Source organism: Colobus angolensis, unplaced genomic scaffold, assembly GCF_000951035.1.
Source record: "Colobus angolensis palliatus isolate OR3802 unplaced genomic scaffold, Cang.pa_1.0 Scaffold73, whole genome shotgun sequence".
NCBI lineage: Eukaryota > Metazoa > Chordata > Mammalia > Primates > Cercopithecidae > Colobus > Colobus angolensis.
Window position 1 is genome coordinate 11,484,811 of NW_012121043.1, and position 17,711 is coordinate 11,502,521.

At 36.5% G+C, this 17,711-nt stretch overlaps 1 protein-coding gene across 1 annotated transcript in view; it reads left to right on the forward strand.

Moving 5' to 3' along the window:
* Window positions 1–17,711, forward strand: part of CRYBG3 (beta-gamma crystallin domain containing 3) — a 124,491-nt gene that overhangs the window by 83,882 nt on the left and 22,898 nt on the right. The window contains exons 13-17 of the mRNA XM_011927618.1: window positions 67–209; window positions 326–452; window positions 1,657–1,689; window positions 7,255–7,364; window positions 11,086–11,212. Of these exons, the coding sequence (XP_011783008.1) occupies window positions 67–209; window positions 326–452; window positions 1,657–1,689; window positions 7,255–7,364; window positions 11,086–11,212 (540 nt within the window). The remainder of the gene's footprint in view (window positions 1–66; window positions 210–325; window positions 453–1,656; window positions 1,690–7,254; window positions 7,365–11,085; window positions 11,213–17,711) is intronic.

Sequence of the window (17,711 nt, forward strand, 5' to 3'; positions counted from 1 at the left end):
AAAAAAAAAAAAAAAAAAAAAACAGAATATGTATGTTTTCCTAAACTTTCCTCTTTTTCCTTTTAGAATTTTATAGAATCTTCTGTCACACTGTTTGAATCTGACCTAGAAAGTGGGAAGTTTATTGACATTACAAATCAGGAAATTTCTGATTTGGAAGAAATTGGCTTTGGCAGTAAAACAAGATCCATTCATGTTAAAAGTGGAGTGTAAGTTGCCCCCTCCTCTAAGAAACTTGAGAGAGTCTTTAGTATTTAAAATTATTGTTTGCTCAATTGTATATCACTTGTTTTTATTTTTTTGTTTTTTCTTTTTTCCCTACTAGATGGGTTGCCTACCAGCAAAAGTTCTTCTGTGGAGAACAATACATTTTAGAAAAAGGGAAATACAAATGCTTTTTTGACTGGGGAGGATCAAGTAATATAATCATGTCGATACGACCAATCCAACTGGTGAGCGAAGTATGAATATAGCCAATGCTGCATCATGTAATAGTATGCAATTGAATATGTGGAAAACACTTTTTAGAAGTGGAGTTGTTAAATGATGTCATGTGTGTATATAGAAAGAAAATGCAATAGTAATTGAATTTCTGTAGACTCCATAGAGAGTAGTAGATATTAACACATGAACGAGATGACTTCGTAATTTGATCAGTTCATTCACTTAACAGCATTTACTTAGTGTCTCTGATGTGTTGGACACTATGCTAATCACTGAAGATAAGAATTGAGTAAGACTGTCCTGATGGTTCTCTGTCTCCCAGAGGAGATAGATGTATGGACAATTAATGGTAGTATGATTAGTGAGAAAATGAAGTGTGTAGGCAGTGCAGGGGAGCAGGGAAAGGGAACACTCAGTGCCTGGGGAATTGAAGACTTTGCCTCAGAATAGGATGTATTGGTGAATTGAGTGATAGTGTAAAGGATAAAAGCAATTTTTCTAGGCAGAAAGGACATTTCACAAAGAAGGAATAATCTCCTTGTATGCAAATTCATGAAGTTGTAGAAGAGTGTGGCCAGTTTGGATAATAAACCCTGCAGAACAATAAGAGTGCCCATGAGATAATGTTCAGAAATTCACACTCCTTTGTAATGGGCACTAGGCCATATTTTTCTTCTACCTACAATATTACTTAAAAGTGAATTAGTTATAAATACTAAAATTATTATAAGAGAATTCAGTAGGTTATTTGAGAGCCATAGCCAATTCAAAGAGTCTCATAAATAGGTCAAACCATCAAAATATTTTTTCAAGCTGGTTGCAGTGGCACAGGTGTGCAATCCCAGCACTTTGGGAGGCCAAGGTAAAAGATCGCTAAAGCCTGGTAGTTTGAGACCAGCCTGAGCAACACAGTGAGACCTCCTCTCTACAAAAAATAAGCAAAATTAATTGGGCGTGGTGGCACATGACTGTAGTCCCTGCTACTTGGGAGGCTGAATTGGGAGGATCGCTTGAGTCCTGAAGATCAAGGGTGCAGTGAGCTGGGACTGTGTCACTGTACCCCAGCCTGGACAACAGAGGAATACTCTCTCAGAAAAGCAAGTAAAAAAAAAAAGAAAAAAAAATTTTTTTCAAAGGATATTTTCAAAACTTTCAAAAAGACAACTAAGATTATGTGATTACAATTTTGAAAATGTTTTAATATGTTTTCAGGAACCACTCGGGATAAATGAACCTCCGCATTTGGTATGTTTAAAAATATTCTTATAATTGTTAAATTGTTTACTAAAAGCATTTATACCCTTTCTCTCAAATCTTTCTCTTTTCTGCAGATAACTTTTATGTGTCTCTCTGGCAGAGAAGATTATATTGCACTTGGTATCTATGAGCAGAAGAATTTACATCTTTGTCAGTGGTTGTATTAGACTGGGTTTGTCACACTTCCTTTTGTTTTCTCCTGACAGAGCTGTAGCTCTGACCACTTTAGGGTCATTTTGAACTTCTGGCACTCTTTCTTTCCCATCGTCCATTCTTTCTTCAGTGTCACATTCTTCATAGAATATTATATTTATCTCTGGAAGAGCAAACTTACCATGGAAAAGTCACTGTCGTGGCATGCTTGTTATGTACATGTATTTCTGATACCTATAATCAAATATTTCTGAGCTAGTGAACTTGAAACCCTATATTCATTTCTACTGTAGTAATTGTTTAAAGGGAACTGGACAATACTTTGGAGCCCAACATTTGTTTGTTTTCTACTGAGGGCTAGAAATTGTACCTATTTAACGTTTCTAATAAGTCCGTAGGGTCAGTATTACTCCCATTTTTAGATAATAAATCTGAGATTCAGAATTTAAGTAAGTGCCATATACACAACTAGAAGTAGCAAAAGAGACGTTTCTAGTACGGACCACACTTGACAAAACCACATGTTCAGGGTTTTACATCAAATAAAGACATAATCATCATACGAGCAGTACAACTATAGAAGGAAGAGGGGGTGAGAGACATTGCTTCCTTTGTTTTATTTTAAATTACAAATTCAGAAAAATTGTTGTCAAAAAGCCAAATATAGTGATTACTTTTAAATATTTGGCATTTGCTGCCTTTACATAATGCTCAGTGTTTTTCTCTGAATGTGTATGTTTTTCATATTCATGTCAGTGTTTATTTCAGACCAGCTTAGTTTAACCATGTTTCCATTCACAATGCTTTTGGGTTTTATTATTTTCTGATTAGCTCAGGCCTATTGGGAACATTTCCTTTCTGAATATAATTGAGTTGTTGTATTTAGAGACACTTCCTGCCAGATTTTTATTTTGAAATTTTGAAAACTCCCAACTGTGGATTTTTAAAGTGTTTTTTCACATGAATCAAAACAACATGAGTAGATAGAAGAAAGAGAAATTATTTCAAACTGCACATTTTTTGAGTTCTAAGTACAGATAAAAAGCCTCGTTTTTTAAATCTCTGTTTCTCCTGCTCCTACCTCCTTGTTCTTTTTTTATGGACTTCCTTGTTTGGGGCAGATTGCTGGGAGGATTTTCTTTATAGTATTTCCAGTCTAACTGGAAGAGAGGAAGCCGCAGAAAACGCCCAGTGAAATCAGCTCCACTTCATTTTTCTGGGTATGGCTAAGTTATTGCCTTGTGGAATAAGCATTTCTGACAGGTGTATGATAACTGGATATTTAGTAACACATGAACAAAACATTCTTAGTTTACCCAGTATCAAAGGTCTTGTTATTTTCAGTGGATCAAATTTTCAGACATTCTTCTTGTTTATACTTACTTAAACAGATCTTGGCTGACACGCTGGTTCTGTTCAATAACTAGAAAGTATTTTCTCTTCAACAGGCAGTAGTTACAACAGCCAGATTGGCAATACAGATGCTGTGTTCAGATGGGGTACTAATTTTCCCTGAGGAATGAGGAGGAAGTTTCATTTCAGAGCTCAAGTCAGAGAGGGAATTTTTTTATGCTGGTGATTTTAAGGGGAACCTTAAGCAACCTAAGAGGGGAAAAGCCAGAAAATGTAGGTGTATAGGGATTAGTATACATTATGAGTGTCATGATGATTGAAAATATTGTTAATGACTGTTCTGGAAACATATCATGAGGAGATGTGGCTTATTTGAGATATTGGTGGAACGCCACCTTTTATTTTTTAATTTTATTTTTTGTTTTGGGATTAGGAAAGTTTTATTTTGTTTTAATTTTTTTGTCTTTATTTCTTCTAAAAAAAAAAAGGGGGGTGGGATACATGTACAGAACATGCAGGTTTGTTACATAGGTATACGTGTGCTATGGTGGTTTGCTGGACCTATTGACCAGTCCTCTAAGTTCCCTCCCCTCACCCCTCACTCCCCAGCAGGCCCTGGTGTGTGTTGTTCCCTTCTCTGTGCCCATATGTTCTCAATGTTCAACTCCCACTTATGAGTGAGAACATGCAGAGAACACCACCTTTTATTGAGAAGATTTTTTTTTTTTCTGAAGGCTGAAGCTTGGTCATTGTGTCTAATTAGCAACTCAAGATATACAGGATCGCTGTAGAATTCTTCACCGTTAGCAAGTGACTTTTTTTTTTAATTTCCCTCCCAAACAAAAACCAAACAGAATATGTATTATCTGCATATCATCATCATCTCTCTTACCACAAGTCCTGAATATTGGAATCTAATACTAGATTAAATCTTATAACAGTGAATTTAGTTTTCAGAGGCGGTTGTAATTAGGCATCATTCTCTAGAAATTCTAACCAGTTCTGCCCTTTGACTCAGCCAAGTACTTTTTGTTTCTAGAATCTTTTTAAAGTCCATTTCCAGATATAATTAAATGTTTAGATTTATTTAAATATTGAGCCCCTGTTCCATTTTATGCATGATTCTCACCAAGAAAAGCAACTAGGTGTTTTCTTATATTGGATAATTTAGCCTCACTGAATTTTAAAGTGATCACAAGATCTGTAATAATTGTTGCTACTGTTTTCTTGTATAGGGGATAGGAAAATGACAGCTTTAGGCAAATACAGTAAGATTTACAAGCAGTAAAGAGAAAACGCTTCTTTGTAGCACTTTAACCAGATCATTTTTATAGAAGCCAAATCACAGAAATACTTAGGAAGAATTATTTCAGTAAAGAAAACCTTTATGATTAATAAGGGAAATGAAATCATTGTACAATATATAACCAATATGAGAAATATATAACACTACAGTATGAGAAAGATGTGATGTAATAGAAGAATAGAAACAAGACTTTTCCTTAATAATCAACATATTTCTATGAGGGAGGCTCAAAGGGCTAGAGAAAGTCTTATTTAGACAGGGAAGAAAGTTTCTTATAGAAATTATTTTAGTATTGGAGTAAGTAAAATTACATTAAAAATAATGCTGATATTGTAGAATAAGTCAGCGCAGCTTCTGTGTTTTGTCAGTAGTTCATTGCATTTTTAGTTTATCATATTACATTAAAGATATATATTACCACATATTGTTAGCATATATTATAAATGAAAATTATGTAGCAAAAAGAATTTCTGTGAAATCTTCATAATATAGTGGAGATAATTTCTGCTCAAATGGTAGTTCTAAGAAAGAAATACAATAATACATGTGAAAAGCAAACTAGAGGGATACTTTTTTTCCGTCACTTCTATTTCCAGTTGGGGAGCTGTTAGGGATTGAGCCATACCAACGTGGCACAGAAGGATGGGTATAGTCTGGAAAACACTCATCTCTTGTTTGTCTATTTGCCTTGGTTTTAAGCAACCTGAGTTGTTTTGTATATTTGTTATCCATTGTTCTGTAAAGGAAGCCAACATGGTCATTTATCCAGCTCGTTTTTCCAAGGACTTAATTTCTCCAAGGCTCTGTCACTTAATTTCACCAAGAGTAGAAACCACAAGTTAATTATTATAATCAGTAAGCTCAGAGTTGGTTTCTGTATGGTCGATCCTCAGAAAATTATTATGAGAATTGTTCTGTTTTGAGGATTGATAAGGTGATCAAAATGAGGCATATTTTTGTAGAGTTGGTCTAATTCTGGGTGAATCATATACCAAATCTCATCTAGTAAACTCAGATAAGCATTCAACCCAGTTTTTAAAGTTTGAACAAAGACTATTTTAACCCATCAAATCAAGAGATACTTTATAACATTATTTCTGCATGTGTATATGGATTTTAATTAATTTTTCTGGGTATGAAGACTGAGACAAAAAACTGGAGGTGGCTACTATATATACCATCTGAAATATGCTTCACTGGCATTATCAGTAGTCCAGGATTTGATGTTTCATGGCTTCATTGTGAAAATGGTGAAGTATAAATCTTCAGTTCAGCAGTATACAACTAATTAACTGGGAATGTAGTTAGTGAGCAAGACAACATGTCTCTCTTTTCATGTGGCTTTTCTTTAATTTTCACTAAGAATTTCCATGCAGGAGAAATTTCTCTGCATTTTTTGGAGGTTAAAAGTGATTTGCTTTTTAGCCTCACATTTTATATGTCTTTAAGTTAAAAAACCTAAGTATGTCTTGGTTTGGACTTCATTTCTTTGCTATCCTCTGTATCTGCTACAAGGACTACAACAGAAACTTGCTGGATCACATCCCCTTAAGGCAAGAAGTCCCTTGATGTTTTAATGCTCCAAATACAGTGTGGTTTCACAGTAGGAAGTGGTGTTGTACAAACCACAGATGATCATGGGGAATTAGTTTTCTCACCTCCCTGATTTTGACTGATCTTTGATAACAGATTAAGTAAGGTCAGAGCAGAATGAGATAATCAAGATACAATTCTTCTAAGAAAAGGGAAGACGAGGGAGGTGAACATTAGCTGCTCAGAAAAGCCTTATCCTCGAGGACAGCACGAGCAGATGGTCTCTTATGATGTGTTCTGTGCCCTAGTGCAGGCCTGTCAGTGCAGGGTGGACCTGTGGGCCATGTTGTTCCAAGTCTCCAGTGTATTATGAAATTTTTACGGGCTCTTTAATTTTTTTCATTCCTATTGTAGATTCAAGGCTACCAGAGTTGTAGATTATTATATATCTGGTCTAAAGGGAATTATAGTTGAGATTTCATGGATTTTTCTCGACAAAATTGACTAAAGTAGAAATGTAGTTGTATATAACTATAAGCTGCACATTTAAGGTATTCTTATCAGAAAACCGAAGCCTGTAAGCTGAAATACATGACACAGATATCTTTCTTTCTTCACCATAAATCTTCCACTAATCCCGTCATTATTATCTCCTCTGACATCTGCTCGTGTGCCCTCCTGGGTACTCTTCATGCTTGCTTATGAGCATGTGCTCGTGCTCTCCTCTTCTTATATTAACTGTGGATCAGGAAGAGCTAGGGAGAGAAGCATCTAACCATGTAGCCTTATACTAATCTAAGCCTCTTTCATGTTTAGCACTAAATTTCTTCTTATTTTATACATCTGGTCTCAACATAGGGCATAGTGATTGTTTGAGAGAATAAAGGACCACATGTTAGTGGAGGAAGGACTCTAATGTACTCTTTTATAGGCAGAATTGTTTTCTAGGCCTCTGTTCCCACAATTTGGTGGAAGAGAGGCAAGAAAATGGTAAACCAACAGTGACATTCCATTCCTGAAAACATGTAAGAAAGCAAGTTTAAGGAGCGTATCATTATCCCTAATATGAATTCATTGATAATAGATAAAACATGAGTCTGATATTTTGCTACATTTTATAAATTCATGAAATTAAAGGTTTTTATTTGCTTTTGATCATCTGAGACCATTTTTTTTTCTATTTAACTGTTGTGTTGTTGTTCTTGTAGCTCAAAGTATTCAGTAAACCAGGGTTCCAAGGTGAATGTATAGATTTTACAGAAGAAACTTCTGATTTGACTTCACTCATACCATGTTCTTTTAAAGTTCTTCGAGGTTGGTAAGTATGCTTACTTAGTGTTTTCTGCTGCTATTTAATAACTAATGATCTTAAATTTAGAGAGATATATTTTTTGCATGCACAGTGAATCTTTAAAATTTATCTTCAACAGGCATTGGTTACCTGCTAACTGATCTATATTAATTTTGCTTAATCTGTATTTTGAGCTATGATGGAATACAGAAAAGCAGAATGCTGATTAACCAACTTAGGGAACATTTTGATTTTTGTCTCTCACTGTGATCTTAGATTATTTCCTAAATATTTTGAATGTTTATATTGTATATTTATTGTCTCACACAGTAGAATGCGATAAAAATACCTGGTGTTTTTAGAAGTAAGACATATTACTCCTAATTTTTTTAACCTTTTAACGAAGTATTCGTCATCCCCCTTTCATAGATGTGGAAACCAGGTTCAGAGTTAGGGTTTCCCAAGATCACATACCAAATTTCAGACCCATGATTCCTTTGGTCTTTTTGTCTCATCTCTGAATTGGATATTCTTCCAATTGCAACAATATACTGTATATTTTTCACATGTATATGAAACTACATGTGATTCTCACAGCTAAAATATATTCTACAAATTTTTTATTGTGCTAAAATATACGTAACATAAAATTTACCATTTTAACAATTTTTAATTGTACAGTTAGGTGGCATCTCTATGTATCAAACATCTACCCAGCAACCTATCAAAGTCTCTTTTCTTCCTTTAAAATATATTTGGTTTGTCAGTTTTCCTCCCTTCTCCCTTGAATCATTAGAGACCTGGGCCTTCTATTTTTCACTTCAAAAACTTCAGTCTCTTAGCTACCCCCTGTTTCAGTGTCATCTAATTTCTAGTGTTTACCCCAAACAAATCACAGTCCAATTATGTGTCCCAAAATCCAGTTTAATATTTTTGCTAATGCTTTAATTCCCAACCATTTTCTAGTACCAGTCCAATCAAGTTCAAGCTCTTTCTTTTCCTGACCTTACCATCAACTAGCCTCCTTTTCCTATCCATTTCCCATCCTATTCTCTTTTCTTTTTCTTTTTTTTTTTTTTTTTAGACGGAGTCTCGCTCTGTTGCCCAGGCTGGAGTGCAGTGGCCAGATCTTGGCTCACTGCAAGCTCCGCCTCCCGGGTTTACACCATTCTCCTGCCTCAGCCTCCCGAGTAGCTGGGACTACAGGCACCCGCCACCTCGCCCGGCTAGTTTTTTTGCATTTTTTAGTAGAGACGGGGTTTCACGGTGTTAGCCAGGATGGTCTCGATCTCCTGACCTCGTGATCCGCCCATCTCGGCCTCCCAAAGTGCTGGGATTACAGGCTTGAGCCACCGCGCCCGGCCCCTATTCTCTTTTCTAACATTTGCTTCCCTCCATACCTTCTATACCGGGGGTCAGCACACTTTATGAAGAATCAGATAGTGAATATTTTTGACTTTGTGGGTTCCACAGGCTCTATCCCAGCTACTCTCAACACTGCTATTAGACATAGCACAATAGCAGCCATACACAATACACAAACCAATAGGCACAGCTGCATTCCAATGAAACATTATTTATGGCCATTGACATTTTAATTGTATGTAACATTTACATGTCATGAAATAGTCTTCTTTTAAAATTTTAAGCCCTCTGAAAATGTGAAAACCAGTCTTAGCTTATGGGCTGTTTGAAAACAAGCAGTGGGGCAGATTTGGCCCACATGCTGTAGTTTGCTGATGCCTGTTTCATACCAAAGGTTGGAGGTCTCTGGTAAATCTAGCCAGCAGGTGTCATTTGTTTGGCTTATACGCTAGGTTAAAAAAATTGTATTAATACAGTTTTTACAAATGTAATACATTAATACAAATGTAAGTATTAATACTTACATTTAGGATATTTTTCAGAAGAAGCTGTTTTCCACCTTCTCTTTAAAAATCAGAAGATTTTACGACTTGGAGAAAGCTTTTGCCTTTGTCAGTAATTAGCTGGTAGTGAGTAGACTGCATATGTGCTTTCCAGCATACCATAATCACCACCATTCCCAATTTTTTTCCACCTGGCACACTACTCTACTCAAATCTGCATTACCTGTGTGGTCTCCTGAAGGTATATAAGTTTGTGACCCCTGCTTAATAATAATTCAGATATATCCTTTAAGGTTCAGTCCACTCCATTATTTCTGTTCACCTTCTTGATTAACCCTAAATCAAGCAGTCCTTTCCTTCTCCTATTTCCTACAGCTCTTCTGCCTTGAGCCTCCTTGTATTTGTTTTTGTTTATATACTTACCTCTGAAAAGGAAATGTGAGTTTTCCAACATTAAAACACAAAGTAGGGCACAATAAGTTAAATAGAGATCTGCAACTCTAATAAGAAATAAATACACACACACACACACACACACACACACAAGGACCTGAAATAATTTTGTTACTATTATTTGGCTCTGAGTTCCTTCTCCACTAAGATAAAAGAAAATATTTTACAAGATTTAGGATCATTGTCTGTTAATGAGAAACACTGAAGTTTTTCTGGAGGAAAGTGTATTTTTCTTGAACAGAATAATAGGACAAACTAGTCACACATGTCTCTTCATGTAGGAAATATACAACAGCAGGATAAAAGAATACAAGAACTATGACAATTGTGTAAGCACCTGGAATGTGTGAGAGACCTGGATTTGAGCCCAGTTCCACCATTTTCTAGCTATGTAACTTCAGGCAAAATGAGTCATCTCTCTGAACCTCAGCTTTCTCATCTGTAAAGGAGGAGTAGTAATGAAACCTACCTCAAAGGTTTCTTACAAGGACTAAATAAAATAATGCACTAGCTTTATGCCTGGCACACTAGAAACCTTTGATAAATGTTGACTATGAAATGCTTATTACAGTAGAAGACATGACAGTAAATTATAATGTCACACAGCATTTCTACGGTTATCCAAAGTTAAACTGGTCTGGCAAGAGTACAGTTCCGGTGATCTTAAAATACAGGGCTAGAACTTAGCCACACCAAAACTAAATTAGTAACAGTCATTTAATTTTTCCCTTGGGCTCATTCTTTTCAAAAGGGTATGTGTTTAGCTATCTTTTGATGAATACTGTATTGAAGATAACTCACTATTGAAGATTCCAAGGGGTTTATTTCTTTTTAAAATTTTCTATTAGTTGTCAGATTTGTAGGTGACAGGTTTTATATACTCTTGTGTGATTTAAAAAAAAAATCTATCTTCTATGCTCATCTAAACTGAATACAAACATTTTTAATTTTTCCCAAAAAGAGCTTATAATCTGTTTAGGTACTTAATAATCACCCTGATCTAATCCCAGAGTGCTATACGTGAAGGCACTAAATAAAAAGAATGTCTTTAGCTGAAAGCATACATCGTCTCATTTCAAACTTCATCTCTACCATTGAGTAGTTTGAGGAACCACGGGAAAATCACCTTACCTTTCTGATCTTTACTTTTGCTGCCTATAAAAATGAGGATGTTCCTAACTCATAGAATTATTAAGGACACCATGAAATAGTATATGTAAAGTGCCCAGCCTAATGCCTGGTGCGTCATAAGCAGTCGAGGAATAATAGTGGTAGCTGTTGCGTTTTTTTTTTTTTTTAAGCTGGTGTGGTGATGCTCTGCACCACTTTCTATGCCCTACCCCTACACCAGTTCCCACAGCAAAATAATGAGCCTATACTGCCAAGTGAATGCAATTTGACTGAATGTTTTACTGCTTGGCTTTTAGCTGGCTCCTCTATTACCAAGAAGACGTGTTTGTTAATCACTGTGTGTTAGAAGAAGGCCTCTATGCTGATCTTACTTCCTGCGGTTGCCCAGCATCTAAAGTCAAATCTCTCAAGCCCATTGACTATGTAAGTACTTTGCAAAATGCATACTTATAAGACTCTTTTTCTTGTCCAGTTTAATTACCACCAATGATAATGTGAAGTTGGAAGAAATGATAAAAGGAGAAATATCCAAATCTGAAAAATATGAATAATTCATTTGTCAATTGTAAAACTGAGGTTCACTCATGAAATCTAACCAAAATGTAATATTGATATTCTTTTTTTAAAAAAAGCAGGGGTGTAAAACTCAAGAATTAGAATAATGTAGGCCTTGACTTAACTCCCAGTTTGATACTTTAATCAATTTGAGTGACACTGGCAAAGTTACTTGGCTTACCCATCTATAAAAATAAAATAATAACAATAGTGCTTACAAGGCCACTGGGATATTAAATGAGATGATGCTTATAAAGTGCACAGCATATGGTGAGTTCTCATTTAAATGTTAGCTATTAGTACCATGGTTGTTGTTATTATAGCTGCTTAAGTATAAAAATAACCTGACCACTTTATTATTCTACTAGGTAAGTCACATGACAGTTTGTCTGCTACTAAGGTAGCAGATTCTAAATTCAAACCTGTTTTTGGGAACAGGGCCTTTCTGTCTGGTGTGTGCAAAATGATCTGGGTCACCTTGGAGGCCCATATTTACAGAGTAAGTAGGTCTTCCTTTCCACCACATTTATTTAGAATTTCAAATGTGAGAAAAATGGGATCACAACTCCAGGACATCAATTCTGGACCCCTGGTCAATAGGATCTGTGCAGAGGAGGTAGTGAGGATCTTGGATACTTTCAAGATATCTGGTTATGACAATTCCTTGGCAATATGTTTGGTCAAAGCTTCAGTTTTACACAGAGCTGATTAGAGACTCTACATAATGTAGTAGTGACTCAAAGCTTTCTGTCAGAGCTGACTCCAGGGATAATGGCCACACTCAGGATCTTTGATCTCAACCTAAGCAATGTAGTCCTATTTCACAAGGCATTCCTGGATAGAGTATTCTTGGTATCAGACTAATTATAGAGTCTTGGCTGAGAACAAGAATATAAATAGTGTTCTTGGTCTCTCTCAATGGCTCTGTAGATACTAACATGGAAAAGAATAAGTGGCTACTAACACTTCTTGTCTGTTGGAGGAAAACTGGTTTAAAAATATATATATATGATCTGGCAAGTCTCTGCAGGCTTTGATAATGCTGGAAAAGACATTGGAAGGTAGTCCACATTTACTGGAAAGCAATTTTTTAAACAATTTTTAGTGGTCAAATCAGCAGACAGATACTTATTTGGTGTTAACTCTAAAAGCAAAAGATAGAGGTCTAAATTTGAAAGTATCATCCTGAAAGGGTTTTGTACAACTCTTAATTCAGTGAACTAAACCAACAAAATTTCTAGGGAGGGCATTTTAGAAGCAGGGTAAAAATTAATTAGTGTTACTATTTTTCTTTGAAGGGTTATAATTCCTTTAGATTCATGAAATGTAAAATGAAACATTTGGGATGAAAATAAACAGAGAGGTTTTCATGTAAGTTATCATGTGGAGTTGCATGTCCCTAGTTGTGGTCCTGTGGAACCCAGGCAGCGTAAGCAAAGGTGCCTATTGGGAAGGACTTGAAATCTATAGACTTTTCACTTCAAGAATGGGTTAAAGAGTATATTCAGTTTATGTAAGGGCAGCACGTTAGTTATCTTAATGCCATTCATAATATACTGAAAATATTTGAAACATCTTTTGCGAAGATGTGTTACAGCAGCAGGTTTGGTGTTGAAATGGGAGGAGCATGAGGGAGGTTGGATATCCTACAAAGATCTGCAGATTGACCATGAAGACACCTCAACAGGGGTCCCAAAGCCTTAAGTTGATCAGACCTAGGGAGATTGATATGTAAATCAGAAGGTCAATTTAGTATGTTGTAATAAGTGGATTCTAGTGACTGGAATGCTCGAGAATTCTGTCCTGGGCATTTCTTCCCCCTCTCTGGAAGAACAAGGGAACCTGAATTAGTCATCAGGAGGTTATTGGTTGAGCATGAGATTTGGGTAAAATAAGGTAGATGTCTTGCGATTAGCCTGTAGGCTAACGTTCCTCCCAACAGAGTCCTTTCACTCTCTAGGTCCCAGTTGCTCGCACCCTCTAGATTCTGTCTCGTTTCCCTGGACAGTGCTAGATACACTATCTATTCTGCTTCTCTCATTAATTCTGATTCTTTCTGTGATTCTCCCCACTATCTGCGTACTTAGGAATTGATAGGCCTTTTTTCTTAGATTTCCTAATACTGCTGCCTATGCCACAATCCAGTGTAATTCTGGATTCATTCTAGGAAATGTTTCTGTGTAATTAAGTTGACATTATGTACACATGAGGTAATCCTTTGCTTTCGCTTTTATTAGTTAAAACTGCAGAATTCGAGGGATGTTGCCTGCAGTTGGTATTGCCAGACATGCTATGGCTTGGTGCTTAAGTGTCACAATGGTATAATATTGAGGAGTCTTAAGACTTCATCTTCACAGAAGATAATATATTTTGAAAATGACAGTTTGCTCCAGGTAAACTTCTGTTGGTACAGGTGAAGGTTACATTCCTAGGGCCATCAACACATAATTTGCAGTGTTGCAGTCATTTTATAATGAATGGAGCTGGGAGCGTAGTTCATAGTTCTGCGTCTAACTAATATGACCTTAGGCAAATCTCTTAATTTATCTGTATCTCAGTTAATTCTTCTGTAAAGAAACTGTTAGAACAGGTATTTCAAATCTTGGACAGCCTCCAGTTCTGTTGCAAATAAGTATCCTGGTCATATTTCTAATTGGATATGAAAAAGAATTTATCCGGCTTTAGGATTCACAAGCTCAGAGGGAATAATAAGATCATGTATTAACTTTCACAACAGTCTCCAGAGTCATAGTAGTTGAAAACAAATGTTCATTTCATTTTCATATTTTGTCTCAAAATGGCAAGACAGTTGCATGGCCTCCACTTTAGGCTTGTGAGTTGGGTTTAGATACACTTTTGATATTTGCTTTGCATTGGGACCAAGCTAATGGGAGCACCTCCAATTGGGGACATGACTATTTTCATGACAGGGGAAAGAGGGAGCAAGGTCACAATCACAGAGTCACATTTGAAGCTTCTGCTCAGATTCATTTTGCCCATGCACACATCATTGTGTCCACTCATATTCTGTTTCCAAAAGCAAGTCATTAGACCAAGCCTGACATAAATGGGGCAGGGGAATAGACTCTCACCTGAGCAGAGATGAAGTCGGCAAAGTATATTCAAACAATAATACAATCTACCAGAGATGTATAAACTCATAGAGGTGTTCTCTGTTACTATATTTCGGAGAAAATGAAAGGAGATGAAATTGTAATAATTTATCTCTGCTACTATAACAGAGCTAACTTCCTTTTAAAAACTTGAGATTAATTTTTAGTGACAGTCTGGAGGTGGTTTGGTGGCTGTCAAATGAAGTATACGGTAGACAAGTAGAAAAGTCTGCCTCAGAATATGGTCCCCAGTTCTCTTTCAAAATTCATTTAGAATTCTAAAATCATCAGGTAATTTAATATAGGGAAATTTAATTTAATCATACTAAGACAGCTTTATGTAAGCATCTGGGAAAAATAATAAATTAAGTGGCCTAGGATTAGGAAAGTGAACTAAGACCCAGGGTTTTCATCAGGCTCTTCATAGAGATATAATTATATATCTCGAAAAATTACATGTCTCATAAAATGCCTAAACATCTATCTCAAAACATGGTGAATTGGTTTCCATTGACTTCTCTTTAAGGTTTTCAGTAGCCTTGGTTTGGTAATGGCTTGACTGCTTAACAGTGATTACAAGAAGACCTTTTAAGATGAAAAAGATTGAATATCATGCCTAAGGAAGTTTAAGTGTTTTGTGGGGGCTGAAACCAAAGCCTTCTATATTTAGGAGTAGTCATACTGGGTGTGAAAGGGCAATAAAATGATTTTTTTTTTTAAATGCCTAAGATGATGCTCGGGGCATTGGTGTAGAGTTCTATGAATGAAAAACACATCTGATTAGTAATTCTGTAGAAGAAAGTTTAAAGGTATTCTATTTTGCTTTGATCAAAGAAAAAGATTTAAGGTGGCTGAATTATTTCTCCCATCTCAGCCTCCCAAGTAGCTGGGACTACAGGGGTGCACCACCATGTCTGGCTAGTTTTTGTGGTGTTTTGGTTGAGATGGGGTTTCACCGTGTTGCCCAGGCTGGTCTGAAACTCCTGGGCTCAAGCCGTCTACCTGCCTCAGCCTCCCAAAGTGCTGGGATTACAGGTGCAAACCACTGCACCATCCAGCTGAATTATTTATATAAATATCACACATGCTGCACAATAACAGCATTGCTGAAGATGCGTTTTATATTTATTCAATCTAAAGTATTGAACACCTGCTCTTTACTAAATACTGTGCTAAGTACTGAATACGAATAAAAAAAGAATTAGCGTAACAAACTCATCAAGTCCAAATGTTATTTGATTCTTACTCTTGGCCTCTCGAGTGTAGATGTTTCTCAGATACCTATTCTTGGCCTTTCCTCTCCTGTACTTAGAAATTTTCATTATCATAAAGATGATTCGCATTCGCAGATATCTAGAGTAAGCAGTACTCAGTTATTCCCTGAGCTTCATTCCCAGATTCCACATGGGTCTTCAGCATGTTTTGCCGGCATCCCATTTTCTCTCATAGACTTGTTCTTTTCTGCCCTGTTTCTGTTGAAAGCAATCATCATTACTCCCTCCCCACCTTTTTTTAGACAGAGTCTGGCTCTGACACCTAGGCTGGAGTGCAGTGGCACAATCTTGGCTCACTGCAACCTCCGCCTCCCAAGTTCAAGGAATTCTCGTGCCTCAGCCTCCCAAGTAGCTGGGATTACAGGCACGTGCCAAAACTCCCAGCTAATTTTTGTACTTTTAGTAGAGACGGGGTTTCACCATGTTGGCCAGGCTGTTCTCAAACTTCTGATCTCAAGGGATCCGCCCACCTCAGCCTCCCAAAGTGTGGGATTACAGGCATGAGTCATCGCACACAGTCCCATTATATGTCTTAAGCCTTTCCTCTTATCTCCTTTCCATTGCCATGACTGAGTTTAGAGGCTCATTCTGTCTTTCTAAAACTATTGTGATGAGTACATAACTAATTTTCTTCCTTTGGCCTCTTTCTTTTGCAGTTCTTCTTATTTGCAGCATTGAGCATGTAACCTTCCCATAAAGCCCAGACCCTGGCATCAGGTCCTACTTTTCCAATATTATTGCTCAATCATTTTCATGTATCCTCCCCTCTTCCCCCCAATACCTTTCCCTCCCCTCTTCCCCCCAATACCTTCCTTAAACTTTATTTTGTGTTTTTATATGGGAACATAGAATGAAGTTTTTCTTTCCCGTCTCTAAATTCTTTGAGGTCTAATTTAAAGGACCTCAATTCTAGGAAGCCTTCAATGACCTCATTTCTTAAAGTGACTTTTGTTTGCCCTGAATATTCTTTCTCTGCATCTCAAGATGCTTTTCACTCTCTCCTTTTCATCACACTTACTGAAACTGTAAAGCCATTGAGGGGATGATTTATATTTATTGTAGCTTTAAATTCTGTCACCCTTATGTCCCCTCTACTTAGCACAATGCTATAAAAATATCAAGAGTCCATTATGTAATAAGCCAACTAAATAAACTCATTTATTCATGCCTAAAAATATATAGGCAGTAGTTGTATAAAGTTCATTCTTCTGCTTCAGAGCTCATTCCATAAGAGGGGTTGTACTTTGGACTTACTATAGGTTTGTGTCTTATCCATTTACAATATTGTAATAGTAGCTTTAGAAGATGGGGGATGGTGGGGAACCTAAGTTAAAAAAAAAAGTAATTTACAGCTGCTAACTATTGATGAAAATTTTTAAAGTCAGACTGGGTATTGAAAGAATAATGGCATATATAGACAGGAGCAAGATACATGAGAACTTGTTGATTGATCTAAGATAGAGTTAACTGCGACTTTCAGACTATTGCATAAAACATTTAAGCATTGGACCAGGAGTGTGTGGGGTAACCTGTTTTATTTCATTTCCATGGGAGCAGTACTTAGCTAGTTGGTTCTCTTATTTCTCCACTGGGGCGTTGGAATGGAAGTTTGGCTGCCTTTGAAGTAATAATCGAGCCCTGGCAGCTCCAAGGAGGCAAAATCAAAGAATATTATAACAAGAGGCTGTAGAAAAACTTCAGATGAAATTAAGACTCTGATGACATAAATGATCTTAAGAGGCAGAATAAGAATTGGCAAGACAATCATTCATTCTGTGGAAGGATACTGAATAAGAGGCACAGCTACAAATACAGGGTAATCCAACCTCAGAATGAAAGGAAGGAATGAGTTTATAAAGTGTAGAAGACAAAAATTAATTCAAGATGGATTAAAGACTTAAATATTAGACCTAAAACCATAAAAACCCTAGAAGAAAACCTAGGCAATACCATTCAGGACATAGGCATGGGCAAGGACCT